The following is a 16,742-nucleotide window of genomic DNA, read 5'->3' as shown; positions in this document are numbered from 1 at the left end:
GGCCCACGGCAGAGAGGGACTGCAGAGAATCTGACCTGAAGGGTTAGATGCGTGCTACAGCCCCAGGATATTCCAGCTGCAGCCCTGGGAACGGCTTGAAGTACTGGGTCTTAAAGCGGTCTTCCCTGTGTAACTGCACAGGGCATGCCCCCACCCTCAGGGCAGGCAGTCCCAACTGTACATGGAAAATTGGTGCACTGATTGGACCTCCACAAGGTTTGGACCCCCACTTGCTGCACAGATGAAGTTGGGGAGAACTGGCCTGAGGGTAAGAGGTGGTTCAGGAGCGCCGTCTGATGGTAGGTCAGGGAAAGTGCACTCCATCAAGCTGTAACTCTGTCAAATTATAGATAATTGTTTAAATGAGCCTGCATATCCTAAAAGAAACCTGTCAAGATAAGCAAATGCCAAGAGACCAAAAACAACAGAAAATTTTAAAGCATATGAAGAAACCAAAAGATATGGATAACTCAAAAGCCCAACTCAAAAAACCAGAGGAGACACAGAACTTGGATCAGTTAATCAAAGAAGTAATCACAAACACCAGTACCATGGCTCAGGATATAAAGGACATCAAGAAGACCCTAGAAGAGCATAGAGAAGAATTTCCAAGAGTAAATAAAAAAACTAGAGGAGCTTATGGAAATAAAAGAAACTGCTGATCAAATTTAAAAGATTCTGGAAACACATAGCAGCAGATTAGATGAAGTAGAGGAATGAATAAGTGAACTTGAAGAAAGTGTTTTGTAGAGTAAAAGCACAAAAGAATGAGTGGAGGAAAAAAAAAATTGAAATGGATCTCAGGGATATCATGGGCAACATGAAGCACAAAAATATAAGAATCATAGGTATTCCAGAAGGGGAAGAGAAGGGAAAAGGTCTAGGAAGAGTATTCAAAGACATTGTTGGGGAAAACTTCCCAACCCTTCTAAACAACACAAATATGCAATCATAGATGCCCAATGAGCTCCAAACAGAATAAATCCAAATAAACCCACTCTGACATATTCTGATCAGATTGTCAAATGCCGAACAGAAGGAGGAAGTTCTGAAAGCAGCAAGAGAGAAGCAATTCACCACGTATAAGGGAAACAACATAAGACTCAGTAGTGACTACTCAGCAGCCACCATGGAGGTGAGAAGGCAGTGGTATGACATACTTAAAATTCTGAAAGAGAAAAACTGCCAATCAAGAATTCTGTATCCAGCAAAGCTCTCCTTCAGATTTGAGGGGGAGCTTAAAATCTTCACAAGCAAATGCTGAGAGAATTTGCTAACAAGAGACCTGTCCTACAAGAAATATTAAAGGGAGCCCTACCGGCAGAGAAAAAAAGGAGAGAAAGGTCTGGAGAAGGGCTCAGAACTAACGATTTTTAGTAGGGTACATTAAAGGAAATAGAGAGAGGGAAAAAACATATCTGACAAATAAAAACCAAAGGATATGATGGCTGATTCAAGAACTGCCTTCACAGTAATAACAGTGAATGTGAATGGATAAAACTCCCCAATTAAAAGATATAGATTGGCAAAATGTATTAAAAAATATGAACCATCAATATATTGCTTACAAGAGACTCGTCTTAGACCTAGAGACACAAAGAAATTGAAAGTGAAAAGATGGAAAAAAAATTCTATGCACTCTACAGCCAAAAGAAAGCAGGAGTAGCGGTATTAATCTCAGATAAAATAGACTTTAAATGCAAGGATGTCATGAGAGACAAAGAAGGTCATTATATACTAATAAAAGGGACAATTCAACAAGAAGAAATAGCAATCATAAATGTTTATACACCCAAATAAGGTGCACCAAAGTTCATGAGACAAACATTGGCAAAGATGAAGAAAGCAACAGATGTATCCACAATAATTGTACGTCACCTTCTCCTATGGATAGATCAACAAGACAGAGGACCAGTAAGGAAAATGAAAACCTAAACAATGTGATAAATGAATTTGACTTAACAGACATATACAACATTACATCCCAAATCACCAGGATACACATTCTTCTCTTGTGTTTATGGAATAGATCATATGCTGGGCCATAAAACAAGCCTCAATAAATTTAAAAGATTGAAATTATTCAAAGAACATTCTCTGATCACAGTGGAATATAATTAGAAGTTAATAACCATCAAAGATTTAGAACACTCACAAATATCTGGAGGTTAAACGACACATTCCTGTACAATCAGTGGGTTAAAGAAGAAATAAGAGAAGTTGCTGAATATCTAGAGACGAATGAAAATGAGAGCACAACATATCAAAACTTATGGGATGTAGTGAAGGCAGTGTTGAGTGGGAAATTTGCAGCTCTGAACGCATAAGTTAAAAAGGAAAAAAGAGCTAAAATCAGAGAACTAATGGAACAACTGTAGAAGTTAGAAAATGAACAGCAAAGTAATCCTAAAACAAGTACAAGAAAAGAGACAAGGATTAAAACAAATAAATGACGTAGAGAACAAAATCAACAACAAAAAAAGAATAAATAAAACCAAAAGTTGGTTCTTTGAGAAGATCAACAAGATTACAAGCCTCTAGCTAGACTGACAAAATAAAAAAGAGAGAAGACCCAAATAAACAAAATAATAAATGAGAGAGGCACCATTACTGCAGATCCCGAAGAAATTTTAAAAATTATAAGATGACACTGTGAATAACTGTATGCCAACAAACTAGATAATGTAGAGGAAATGGACAATTTCCTGGAAACACGTGAACAACCTAGACTGTCCAGAGAAGAAATAGAAGACCTCAACAAAGCAATCACAAGCAAAGAAATCCAATCAGTCATGAAAAAGCTTCCCAGAAATAATTGCCCAATGCCAGATGGCTTCACAGGGGAATGCTACCAAACTTTCCAAAAAGAACTGACACCAATCTTACTCAAACTCTGTGCCAGTTTGAATGTATTATGTCCCACCAAATGCCATTATCTTTGATGTAATCTTGTGTGGGCAGACGTTATCAGTGTTGATTAGATTGTAATTCTTTGAGTGTTTCTTTGGAACGTGCCCCACCCAGCTGTGGGTGATGACTCTGATTGGATAATTTCCATGGAGATGTTGTTCCACCCATTTGGGGTGGGTCTAAGTTGAGTCACTGGAGCCATATATAAATGAGCTGACAGACAGAGGGAACTCATTGCACCTGTGAGTGACATATTAAAGAGGAGCTACAGCCAAGAGGGACACTTCGAAGAATGCACAGAAGCTGAGAGAGTAGCTGCAGATGAGAGACAGTTTGGAGATGGCCATTGAAAGCAGACTCTTGCTCTAGAGAAGCTAAGAGAGGACAAATACCCAAGTGCAACTAAGAGCGACATTTTTGAGGAACTGCAGCCTAGAGAGGAATGTCTTGGGAGAAAGCCATTTTGAAACCAGAACTTTGAAGCAGACACCAGCCACATGCCTTCCCAGCTAACAGAGGTTTTCTGGACACCATTGGCCATCCTCCAGTGAAGGTACCCAATTGCTGATGTATTCCCTTGGACGCTTTATGGCCTTAAGACTTTAACTGTGTAACCAAATAAACCCCCTTTTATAAAAGCCAATCCATCTCTGGTGTTTTGCATTCTGGCAGCATTAGCAAACTAGAACAAACTCAAAACATTGAAGAAAATGGAACACTACCTAATTTATTTTATGAAGCTAACATCACTCTAATACTAAAACCAGGCAAAGATGCTACAAGAAAGGAAAACTACCGGCCAATCTCCCTCATGAATATAGACACAAAAGTTCTCAACACAATACTTGCAAATCGAATCCAAAGACATATTAAAAAAATCATGCACTGTGACCAAGTGGGATTCATTCCAGGCATGCGAGTATGGTTCAACACAAGAAAATCAATGTAATATAACACATTAACAAATCAAAAGGGAAAAATCAAATGATCCTCTTGATGCTGAAAAAGCATTCAACAAAATCCAGCACCTTTTTTTGATAAAAACACTTCAAAAGGTAGGAATTGAAGGAAACTTCCTCAATATGATAAAGGGCATATATGAAAAACACACAGCCAGCATAGTACCCAATGGCGAGAGACTGAAAGCCTTCTCTCTAAGATCAGGTACCAGACAAGGATGCTAGCTGTCACCACTGTTATTCAAGATTGTGCTAGAAGTGCTAGCCAGAGCAATCCGGCAAGACAAAGAAATAAAAGGCATCCAAATTGGAAAGGAAGAAATGAAACTATCATTATTTTCAGATGGTATGATCTTATATGTGGAAAACCCTGAGAATCAACAACACAGCTACTTAAGCTAATAAATAAATTTAGCAAAGTAGCGGGATACAAGATTAATGCACATAAGTTAGTAATGTTCCTATACACTAGAAATGATCTAACTGAAGAGACACTCAAGAAAAAGATTCCATCCTCAATAGCAACTAAAAAAACCAAGTACCAAGGAATAAACTTAACCAAGAAGGTAAAAGATCTACACATAGAAAATTACATAACTTTACAAAAAGAAATAGAAGGGGACCTAAACAGATGGAAAAATGTTCTGTGTTCATGGATAGGAAGGCTAAATGTCGTCAGATGTCAGTTTTACCCAAACTCATCTACAGATTCAATGCAATTCCAATCAAAATTCTAACAATCGACTTTGCAGACTTGGAAAAGCTAGTAATCAAATTGATTTGGAAGGGGAAGATGCCTCAAATTGCTAAAAACATTCTAAAAAAGAAAAACGAAGTTGGAGGGCTTACACTTCCTGATATTGAAGCTTACTATAAAGCCAGAGTAGTCAAAACATCGTACTGGCACAAAGATAGACACATTGATCAATGGAATCAAATTGAGAATTTGGAAAGAGACCCCCAAATCTACGGTCAGCTGATCTTTGGTAAGGCCCCATACCCATTAAACTTGGACATAACAGTCTCCTCAACAATGGGGCTGGAAGAACTTTGTATCCATATCCAAAAGAAATGAAAGAGGACCCCTACCTCACACCCTACACAAAAATCAACTCAAAGTGGATCAAATACCTCAATATAAGAGACAGTACCATAAAACTCCTAGAAGATAATGTAGGGAAACATCTTCAAGACCTTGTATTAGGAGGTCGCTTCTTAGACCTTACACCCAAAGCACAAGCAATGATAGAAAAAATAAATGGGAACTCCTCAAACTTAAAAGCTTCTGTACCTGAAAGGAATTTGACAAAAAGGTGAAGAGGCAGCCAACTCAATGGAAAAAATATTTGGAAACCATGTATCCAATGAAAGACTGATATCTTACATATATAAAGAAATGCTACAACCATCAACAATAGTAGAAACAACCCAGTTATAAAATGAGCATAAGATATGAAAAGACATTTCTCTGAAGAAGAAATACAAATGGCTAAAAAAACACATGAAAAAATGTTCATCTTCACTAGCTATTAGGGAGATGGAAATTAAGACCACAATGAGATATCGTCTCACACCAATTAGAATGGCTGTCATTAAACAGGAAACTACAAATGCTGGAGAGGATGTGGAGAAATTGGAACTCTTATTCATTGTTGGTGGAACTGTATAATGGTACAGCCACTCTGGAAGACAGTCTGGCAGTTCCTTAGAAAACTAGATATTGAGTTACCTTTGATCCAGTAATTTCACTTCTCGGTATATACCCAGAAAATCTGAAGAACAGTGATACGAACAGATATTTGCACACCGATGTTCATAGCAGCATATTCCCAATTGTCAAGAGATGGAAACAATCCACATGTCCTTCAACAGATAAGTGGAAAACAAAATATGACATATATACACGATGGAATACTACATGACAGTAAGAAGGAACGAGGTTGTGAAACATATGAAAACATGGATGAACTTGGAAGATGTAATGCTGAGTGAGATAAGCCAGACACAAAAAGAGAGATATTGTGTGTTACCCCTAATGTGAACTCTGTGAAAAATGTAAAATAAATGTTTTATATTGTAGAATATAGGGGACCTAGCAATAGACAGCAACTAGTGAAGTGGGAACGATAATCTAATAAGAACAGAGAAATTATGGAGGGTAATCTTAAGGGTATGGGAATGCTCAGGAATGACTATGGTTTGTTAATTTTGGGGGGGTATTGTTGGAATAAGTTGGAGGCTATTTGTTTTTCTTATTCCTTTGTTTGGTTATGGTTTGTTAATTTTCTTGGGGTATGGTAGGAACATGTTGGTAGCAATGTAGTTATTTTAGGTTATTTGTTTTTCTTATTCATTTGTTTTGGTTTTGTTTGAAAATTTTTATTGTTACTTTTTTGATAAATAAATTTAAAAAAATAAAAAATTAAGTAAAAAATTGAAAAAGGAAGGCTACTAGAGCTAATAAATGAATTCAATAAAGTGGCAGAGTACATGATCAATACACAAGAACAGTTGTATTTCAGAACACTGGCCATGAACAAGCTGAAAAGGAAATTAAGAAAAGAATTTTATTTACAGTTGTCTCTAAAAGAACAAAATACCTAGAAATAGATTTAACCAGGGAGGTAAAATACTTCTACACTGCAAACTAGAAAACATTTCCAAAAAAAATTAAGACCTAAATAAATGGAAAGCCATACCTGTTCATGAATTGGAAGACTTCATATTGTTAAGATGGCAATACTACCTGTGCCGGTTTGAGTGTATTGTGTCCCCCAAATGCCATTATCTTTGTGGTCTTGTGTGGGGCAGGCGTTTTGGTGATGGTTGGATTTGCTTGGAATGTGCCCCACCCAGCTGTGGGCAATGATTCTGATGAGATGTTCTCATGGAGGCGTGGCCCCGCCCATTTAGGGTGGGCCCTTATCCGTGGAGCTATATAAATGAGCTGACTTGGGGAGAAGAAAGAGAGTGCAGCTGGGAGTGATGTTTTGAAGAGGAGCAAGCTTGCTAGAGAGGAACGTCCTGGGAGAAAGCCGTTTTGAGGCCGGAGCTTTGGAGCAGATGCCAGCTGCCTTCCTAGCTAACAGAGGTTTTCCGGAGGCTATTGGCCATCCTCAGGTGAAGGTGCCCGGTTGCTGATCCGGACGCCATTGGCCATCCTCAGGTGAAGGTGCCCGGTTGCTGATGTGTTACCTTGGACGCTTTGTGGCCTTAAGACTGTAACTGTATAGCCAAATAAACCCCCGTTTTATAAAAGCCTATCCATCTCTGGTGTTTTGCATTCTGCAGCATTAGCAAACTAAGACACTACCCAAAGCAATATACACCTATAATGCAATCTCTCTTAAAATTGCAAGGCCTCTTGAAGAAATGGAAAAACTGATCCTCAAACTCATGTGACATTTCAAGGGGACCCAATTAGCCAAAGCAGTCTTTAAAAACAAGAACAAAGTTGGAGAACTCACACATACTTCCTGATTTCAAAAATTATTACAAAGCTGCAATAATCAAAACACTGTGGTACCACTATAAATGTAGACTTATAAACCACTAGAATAGAATTGAGTATCCAGAAAGAAACCCATCCATTTTTGGCCATTTGATTTTGACGTAGATGACAAGTCCATTCAGTGGGGAAAGTAAAGTCTCTTCAACAAATGGTGCTGGGACAACTGTATTTCCACATACAAAAGAATGAAGTTAGACTCTTAACTCATACCATATACAAAAATTAACTTGAAATGTAGTATTGAGCTAAAGCCATAAAACTAGAAGAAAATATAATGGTAAGTCTACCTGACTGTGGGCTTGACAATGGATTCCTAGCTATGACACCCAAAGCATGAGCAATGAGAAAATATAGATAAAATGGGCTTCATTGAAATTAAAAATGTCAAAGAACATTATCAAGAAAATGAAAAGGTCAAAGGACACTTTCAAGAATGTGAAAAAGCCTACAGAATGGGAGAAAATATTTATATATCAGATATCTGATAAGGGTTTAATATCTATAATATATAAAGAATTCCTGCAACTCAACAACAAAAAGGCAAAGAACCCAGTTTTAAAATGGACAAAGGACTTGGATAACATTTCTCCAGGGAAAATATGCAAATGGCCAATAAGCACCTGGAAAGATGATCAGTATCATTAGTCATCAGAGAAATACAAAATGAAACCACTATGAAGTACCACTTCATACCTATGAGGATGGCTATTATTCTTTTTTTAAAGGAATTTTTAAATTTTTAATTTCAATGAAGTCCATTATTATGTTATGTGTTACATAATATTATATTTTAAGTCCATTATTTAAAACAAAAGTTCTGGTACATGCTGCAACATGGATGAACCTTGAAATATTATGCTATGTGACATAAGCCATACAAAGGAAAAATATTGTATGATTCCATTTATGTAAAATATCAAGAATAGATAAATTCATGAAGGCAGAAGGTAGAGGAGGGAGAGATTTCTAGGGGCTTAGGAGAGGAGGAATGTGGATTTACTCCTTAATGGTACAATTTTCAGTTTGGGGTGATGAAAAGGTTTTAAAATAGATAGTGTTGATGGTTGTACAGCATTGTGAATAAAATTAATGAATTGTGTGCTTAAAAATGGCATGTTTTTTGTTATCTATATCTTACTCATAGACTTAGAGAATAAGAATTTTACTGTTTTTAAAAAAAAACACTGCAGTAGCATATTTTCTATGTATAACGTTTGTCCCCTGAAAGCAATTCTGGTGGAATTCTGCAGTATTTGTCCTTAAAATTTTACAAAGTATAAATTGAAGGTTATGTTTTACATGGGTTTTGTAAGCAGAACATCCAGAGTATGACTTGGTATAATACTATTAGATGTTTTCCTAGAAAAGCTGTATTTTTTCTTCCCTGTGCAACAGCTGAGTTATTCCAAGTTGTTTGTATATTATGGTTAATCATCTATTTTAGTTCTTACATTAATTTATTTTATCAAAGTAATTACTGTACATAATTTAAGGTCTAGTAGTACTTACATGCCTTGCTTAGCCCTTCTGTCTTTGCATTATGCTTTAGAGCAGTATGTGAGGATGTGATTTGTCTGCATTTTAAACATGAAGAAACAGGTGTGTGAATATCATATAACTGCCCCAGTTCTCTCAGCAGCCAGCTGATACATTGGACTCTGAAGCTTTTATTAGGTTAGGAATATCTGGCATTCCATTTTCATGAAAAGATAGACAGAAGGACACAGGACTTTTCCATTCTTTTATCTGAGCTTATATTGTGGAAGCACCTGACATGGCCTGTTGGATGATGGACTCCACAGATGTCCCTTGCCTGGATCCAGTCTCAATGCCTGTCTTTTTCCCCAGTGGATGTGTCTCTTAGTCATTTCATGAACCTAATGTTCAAGCACAGTTTTAGTATTAGTGTTTTAAATTTCCCTACAGCAAAAGACAATAGCCATCTGGTGGGATATACTTATATATGTTAGATAAAGGCTTAATATCTTTAATTCTTATTAAGAGTAATAACATAAAGAAAAAACCAGTTGGAATAATGAGTAAAAGACATAATCAGGATTGTCATAAAAAAAGACGAAGCTTATGAAGTAATGATTAATAATCAAATGTGTGCACGTGTTTACTTATATTATCAAAGATTTTTTTTTTTTAAATAAGAATTATGTCCTGTTTGGCCAGGTAATAGTGAGTCAGTAACACATTGCATGATTGGAAAAATCTTTTGAGAAGAAAATCTACCATTATACTTTAAAATATTTTAAAATGTATATTCTATAACTTTGCAATTTCTCCATCCTAAGATCTCTGTAAAAGAATCTTTGCAGCATTGATTATAGTAAGTGAAAATCTGAAACTAATTAGATATTATTTGTGTTAGTTAAATATAGATCATCGGTTCCAAGGCAGACCATGCAATCATGATATGAGGTGAAAGAAATCATAATGACGATATTAATTGTTCACATTTATTGAGCATTTCTGATGTCCCAGGTCCTCTTCTATGTGCTTTACATATATTCACTCATCTAAGCTTTTCAACGACTTTATGATTTGGATACCAGTATAGAGAAGAGGAAATCAGGATAGTGACTGGTTAAAGAATTTGCCCAAAGTCCTACAACTAGAAAAGGGCAGAACCTTGAAATTTGGACTCGATATCCTGTCTCCAGAGCCTGAGCCTTAACCAGCTGTAAATGCTGCAATAGATGGATATGACCTGTTTTGAGAGCACAGAGGAAGAGCTATATACGTATCCTGGAGGGTTACTGAAGGCCTGTGAACTTTCCAAATATTAAAAATGGATATAATCCAACCTTTGGGAGGGGAGGGGTAAAAGGGATGGGATCGGGGAGGAAACAACAAAAGGAAGGAAACCCTTGGTACTAAAATCTGACTGGCCTTTCTCCATATCTGTAACAATGTTTTTTTTGTAATTCTGTTTATCCTTCTCCGTGCTGTTCTTCCGGTGGAGGATGATTGTAAGATTGAGGTATTGTGTGTTTGCTATTGTAGGAGGCAGTGACCTTCAAGGACGTGGCTGTGGTCTTCACCAAGGAGGAGCTGGGCCTGCTGAACTCTGCACAGAGGAAACTGTATCGAGATGTGATGATGGAAAACTTCAAGAATTTGGTCTCAGTAGGTGAGGTCAGATGCCCCCTGACACTGAATGTCAGTCCCCTTGAGAGTCTCTGTGTCCTCTTTGTTAATCCCTGGGACAAGAGGGATAGATTTTTCTCACCTTTCTGCCCAGGCAAAATTCTGTCCATTTAAATCACCAATTTTCAAGGAGGAGTTGTTTTGCCCAGGGCACATTTGGCAATGTCTGGAGACAGTTCTGATTGTCATAACTGGGAAAGAAATGCTATTGGTTTCTAGTGAGTAGAGGCTAGAGATGTTGCAAAACATCCTTAATGCACAGGATAGCCGCCCAGAACAAAGAGTTAGCCAGTCCAAAATGTCAGTAGTGCCAAGGATGAGAAACCCTTTAAATAAGCAGCTTAGTTCTATATCTTGTCCTTCAGATTATGGTTGTGATCAATTCGTGGGTCATAAAATCAATTTGGTATGTTGCACCAACATTTTTTTTTTCAGTGAAATAGGTAGGGATAGAAAACATCAGAGTTCCTTACGAAGAATTGCTCACATCACAGTAAACCTGTGACCATTTGCATTCAGTGGTGTGAGATACAATAAGAAAAGACAGTGAAAACACATGTTGCTAGAGTAAATTTATTTCTGTATATACATGAATTAGGCCATGACCTAAATATGTTTATTATAGTTCAGGACCAAAAAAGTTATTGAAACATTACCTGAGAGGTTCTGAGGATTATAGGATTTGGACCCAAAATACATTTTAGCGGTGTGTTCGCCTTTTGCCTTTTCATTTAGGCCATGATCCCTTCAAACCAGATATGTTATTCCAGCTGGAAGCAGAAGAAAAGCTTTGGATGATGGAGACTGAAACCCAAAGTGGTTATTCTGGTGAGAACTCTGTGGCTATTCTTTCAGGTACTAGCTAGCCTTTCTCACCACCTCCATGATTACCATCTTTGTCCGAGTAGTTGTCATCTCTTGCCTGGATTATGATAACAGCCTCCACTGGTCTCCATGCTTCCTCCCCTGCAGTCATAATCTATTCTCCACACTGTAGCCAGGGTGATTCTTTAAAAAGCAAGCAAGATTACACCATTGTTCTGCTTAAAACCCTCCAAAAGCTTCCCACTTCACTCAACAACCATACAATGGACTGCAAGACCCTACCTGATCTGCCCTCCCCACCAAGTCTCTGAATTGTTCTGTCCTTTTCCTCTTGCTTAGACCATTCCAGCTATACTAGCCCCCTTGGAGTTGTTCTTAGACATACTGAGTTTTCTAATGTCTTTGACTAGCTCTCCTCTCTGCCCTTAGTGCTCTTTCTTTTTTTTGGTTTCTGATGAGAAATATGCACTCTTATTGAGGCTCCCTTGTATGTGACATGTTGCTTCTCTCTTGCAGTTTTCAGAATTCTCTCTCTGTCTTTGCTGTTCAACAGTTTGATCATAATAGGGTATGGCGTGGGTCTATTTGGGTTTACCCTGTTTGTAGTTCATTGAGAATCTTGGATATGTATATTTATGTCTTTCATTATATTTGGGAAGTTTTTAGCCATTATTTCTTTAGATATTCTCTGCCCCTTTCTCTTTTTCTTCTTCTTTAACTCCCTTAATGTATATATTAGTACTAGTGATGGTGTCTCACAGGTTTCTCAGACTCTGTTCACTTTTCTTCATCCTTTCTTCCTTCTGCTTCTCAGGCTGGATAATTTCAATTGTCTTATCTCCAGGTTCATTGATTCTTTCTTCTGCCAGCCCCAAATTGCTGTTGACCCCTTCTAGGGATTTTTAAATGTCTTGTACTGTGGTCTTCAGCTCTGTTTGGTTCTTTTTCATAATTTCCATCTCTATTGGTAGTTTATTTGTGTTCATTTACCATTTCCCTGATTTCCTTTAGTTCTTTGTTCATGTTTCCTTTAGCTTTTTGAGCATAATCAGGACCATGTTTTAAAAGTCTTTGTCTGGTATGTCTCTGGTCTTGGCCTCCTCATTGTTCCTAATGTTTTAATCTTCTCCTTTGCCTAGAGCTTCCTGTTTCTTTATATGTTTTATAATCATTTGTTGAAACCTGGACATTTTTGGAATTTTAATATGTGATCCCTGGAATTTAGACTCTGAGGCATCTGTTCTTTAAGCTTGTATCCAGCTAGGGTTATGACAGTGCTTTCCTTAAATACCAGGCACTAAAAAAAAAAGAGGGGGAGGAAAATAAAACACCTTTCCTGGTCTTTCCAGATTGACCTGTGCCAGTGCTCTTTATCAGAGCTTCTCCATTCAGTGAGTGTAGAAAACAGCTCCAGGCCAAAGCATAGGAGCGTTCCATGTGTCTTGCCTTGGACATGCATGTGTTGCCCTAGAAATTCCCCATTACGCAATACATATGTCCCCTCTTCCCTAGGAAGCAGTTTCCTTACAGTCCCGAGCACTGCACTGTATGTCCTTAAGCCAACAATCCCCATGGCCCCAGGCAGCTGCGGCTTGACTGCTCTCACACAGTGTTCTGTAGGAGAGTCTGTAGTTGCCTTCTACACTCGAGGCAAGTTCCGCGATGACAGGCCTGCAATGATTGTCCCGTTTCAGTCTTCAGGTCACAACCAGAGAGTTTGGACCAGACATCCATGCTCCATATATGTGCAGGATGGTTACTCTGCTCCTGCTGAAACTGGCAGCATGGGCCAGCACTGCATCGAACTATTGAGGGAATAGGGGATTGGCTTGTCAGGGCTCCATGAGATCATACCACTTTTAAGTTGCCTTTTTCATGATTCAGTGCTTGCCCTATTACTGCAATCCTTTAATTGTTTTCTGGAGCTTTGAGAAAGCTGTTTCTGCCAGTTCTTACTGGTTATTCAAAACTTCTCTGTGAGGACATAACCCTGATTCTTCTCACTCTGCCACCTTGATCCTACACTGTGTTTTATTTGGTGCTCACCTTGTTACTACATCCCTCTGTTTTCTGAAGCTCTGAGGAAGATGGCTCTGCCAGTTTTTGCTAGTTGTTCCAAAATTCTGTCAGGGGATGGAACCTTGGAGCGTCTTACGCTGCCATCTTGGTCATCTGGCCATCTCCAGTGCACTCTTGGGCTTAGAGGAACTCAAGATTTCAAAGTTAGAAATTGGCAGAGCTGGGATGTGAACCCAGTCTTTCATTTTTCAGGGCTTAAACTCAGCTAGTGCACTACATAGCTTCTTTTGGGGTTTTTTGTTTTGTTCTGGTGGAAACCATACTTGGGAATTTCTGTTCTTTAACCCCAAGGCTGTTTGTCAGATCCATATGGTATTTCTTGAGTTCCCTTTTCCTCTTGTTTTAAGGTCTCAGAAGTTCACCTGTCCCTTCTCTTCTCATAGCTGCCAATACCGTTACCATTTCATGGAATCCTCTCCAAGCTTGGGTATGGAATGTGACACCTTGTAGACGCTCCAGCGCTGTTTCCCTTCTTCCTTGGCATCTGTGAAGACAAGCATTAAGGCCTTTTCCATTTCAAGCATCTTACTGCTAATCACTGCCATGCAGTAAGAGCACAGTACGTTTCTTGAGGGCTGGGTTGCCTGGCGCACTTTGCCTGATGGTCTTTCTGTAGGCTGAGAATGTAGGGTAATCCATCTGATTTTTTCTTAACGCGTGATGCCTCTTCACTGACAAATTAAAAGTTTCAAGTCCAACCAATTGTGTCCAGACCATTCTTTTAATCTCCACAAGCTTTGTTGGAGAGGTGGTTCTCCAAAGGCCAGCACAGAACACTCCAGATAGTGAGGGCGTCACCTGCCCTCTGTGCAGCAGTGCCCTCCAGCCACCAGCGCCCTCCCTGGGCCAGGATACTGTTAGGAAACATCCCTCCTCCCGGTGTGCCGGGAAGGGGCACTGCCCTTAGTGCTTTTAACCTCCCTTACTCCAAGAGACCTTCTGTGTCTGCCCTATTTAAAATCTACTCTTCAAGCATCTGCTCTATTTAAAATCTGTCTACTCTTCATTCTCCATTCCCTCACTCTGCCTCACCTCCTGACCTAGTAACATTACTTGTTCATCATCTCTTTCCCCACAAGAGCAGCGATTTTGGCAGTTTCATTTACTACTGGCTACTCAAAGCCTTTAATGAGTCTTCAATATAGTAGGTGCTCAGTACATACTTGTTGATTGAATGAATTATTTAAATAATTACTGTTCTTTTGAACAGGAGTGAGAAAGCTCTCTTTACACCTTCTCCTAACTTACGGTCCCAGCTTATTCCATTCACGAAGAGTGCCTTATCCATCATATGCCCAGCCAGCCACTTTATAACTTTCCACCTGTCCTTTCCCTGCCCTCCCCCATTTTCCTACTCCCCCCTCCTTACACTTTTTGCCCTCCTTTCCATTCTATCTCCTTCCTTTGTCTTTAATTCACATTGTCCTTGGGTCCACCCATACTCATTAAACAAACAGATAAACAGATATTCCTGTGGGATGTAAACTTAAATATTCTCCACCTTCCCCAAAACAAAATATGGATGTTTATCTGATAACATGAGAGATTAGATCCTGAATTCTGTTGTGGTCTTTTGCCTCCTTTTTTATGTCTACATGCTGTTTCATGTTTGATGTGTTCAGGAATGTTAGATACTTGTTTCGCTTAAGTCTCATTTTCATGTGCAAACTTAACCTTGAGAATTATGATCCTAAGTATTGTCATTATTCAGTTTGCGTAATAGGTCAAGTCCCTCCTTGAGCAAATCATGTAACATTTTCTGCCAGCCTTTCTCAAAGGTTTTGTGGAGGGTGTTTTGGTCCTCTTCAACATCAACATTCTTCAGGATTTTGCAGCCATGCTTCATTTGTAAATAATACCCTAAATGCTCTTTATGTGTCATAGGAGCACAAATTAAAGGGCTTGTTTTTGTTGTTGTTGTTTTGTTTTTGTTTTTGTACCAAATTACTTTCTTTGAAGGAATGGTACAAATGAAAGAACTTGGTGATGTTGATACAACTTTGATGGGCTTTATGTGCTCATTCAGGTAATGGGTTTCAATGAAGTCACACAAGTGGGGGTCGTTTCTGTCAGTGGCCAGTTTGTGCAGTTCCAGTAGTGACTCATTCACCTTTTTTTTCCCAAGTGTAACACACACTCCATTGCATTCAGCCCTCTCTCCTAGTCGTCTCATTCTGGTTTCTTGATATCCTGAAGGAAGATTCGGCCACCTCATTGTTTTTGCAGCTTCATAAGTTTTCAGCATGTTCACTCTCCTCATGAGATTGGTGAAGAAAATATTTGACAAAGTTCTTCAGAGCTACATCATCACGGTCAAAGTAGTAAGATGTTGACAGGTAGACGTAAGAGGCGTAGAGTTCCAGGTTGATCTAGTGGTTGATGGTGGCCTCTGAGTCCCAGTTGTAGTTCCGGCGCACCCGTGACGGGGACGTGGTCGTCATGGTGGGCGGTTGAGGGCTCTGCTGTGCAACGCTGGAGCAGTGGCGGAGGGCTGCTCGGAGTGGCAGGCTGACGGGGGCAAGGGCTGGCTTCCATTCAAGCACTGTTGAAGCAGGAAACCATGGTGACTCTCCGCGAAGACATCTGGCCAAAGGGCTTGTTTTTGTGAGAATTCTTAAAAACAAAGTGTTTGCGAAGAATGGAGATAAGCAGACCTCTTGTCTCTATGACTCCTAGATATGGCTCATAGGTTTAGAACAGACTAGTGTGATTATTGATTATTTTGGAATATTGTCTTCTGGTGAATGTCCTAACATAATTCTAATTACTTTGACGCCTTTGGATGTGTAAAGATCCGGACCTTTTAACCTTAGAGGATAAAAGTAGCTATTCACAATTACCAGAATATACAACTAAACTGTCAAAAATTATCAAGACCAATGTGCCAGGCATTACATTTGTCAGTTCTCATTTAGCAATTTCTAGTTGGCTACTCTTTGATGAAAACTGCCTTATCCATACAGCCAGATTCCCCCTTAACCACCCATCCTCCCTTGCTTCTAATACCTAAGCAGTGATATCACCTATATCAGTAGTCATTTAGTAGTTTCAGGTTGGACATTTCCAGAAATCCAAAGGCATGTCAATAAGGTGAATCTGGTTAGAAAAAAAAATTAGAGAATTTCTAATTCAGTGTTATTCATATCCTAGTGGTTTTAATCTTAGCTAATATCACAGGTATTGTGAATAGCTCTTCACATGCATTTGATTCTCACAATGATCCTGTGACTAAGATGCTGTTGTTAATTAAAGGAAACTGAAACAGAGCAAAGTGAAGTAATTTGCAGGAAGTCACATAGCTA

At 38.8% G+C, this 16,742-nt stretch overlaps 1 protein-coding gene across 5 annotated transcripts in view; it reads left to right on the top strand.

The window, feature by feature from the left end:
* Positions 1–16,742, top strand: part of ZNF227 (zinc finger protein 227) — a 36,149-nt gene that overhangs the window by 12,252 nt on the left and 7,155 nt on the right. For 3 of the 5 annotated variants that reach the window (XM_037819502.1, XM_037819500.1, XM_037819504.1), the window contains 2 exons: positions 10,393–10,519; positions 11,272–11,391. In XM_037819502.1, coding sequence (XP_037675430.1) covers positions 10,393–10,519; positions 11,272–11,391 — 247 coding nt within the window. The remainder of the gene's footprint in view (positions 1–10,392; positions 10,520–11,271; positions 11,392–16,742) is intronic. The other 2 variants (XM_037819503.1, XM_037819505.1) reach the window with 2 other exon arrangements.

The sequence above is a fragment of the Choloepus didactylus genome, chromosome 27 (genome assembly GCF_015220235.1).
Source record: "Choloepus didactylus isolate mChoDid1 chromosome 27, mChoDid1.pri, whole genome shotgun sequence".
Classification (NCBI taxonomy): domain Eukaryota; kingdom Metazoa; phylum Chordata; class Mammalia; order Pilosa; family Megalonychidae; genus Choloepus; species Choloepus didactylus.
Note: the sequence above shows the minus strand (reverse complement) of the source record. Positions and strands in the feature narration are given on the sequence as shown.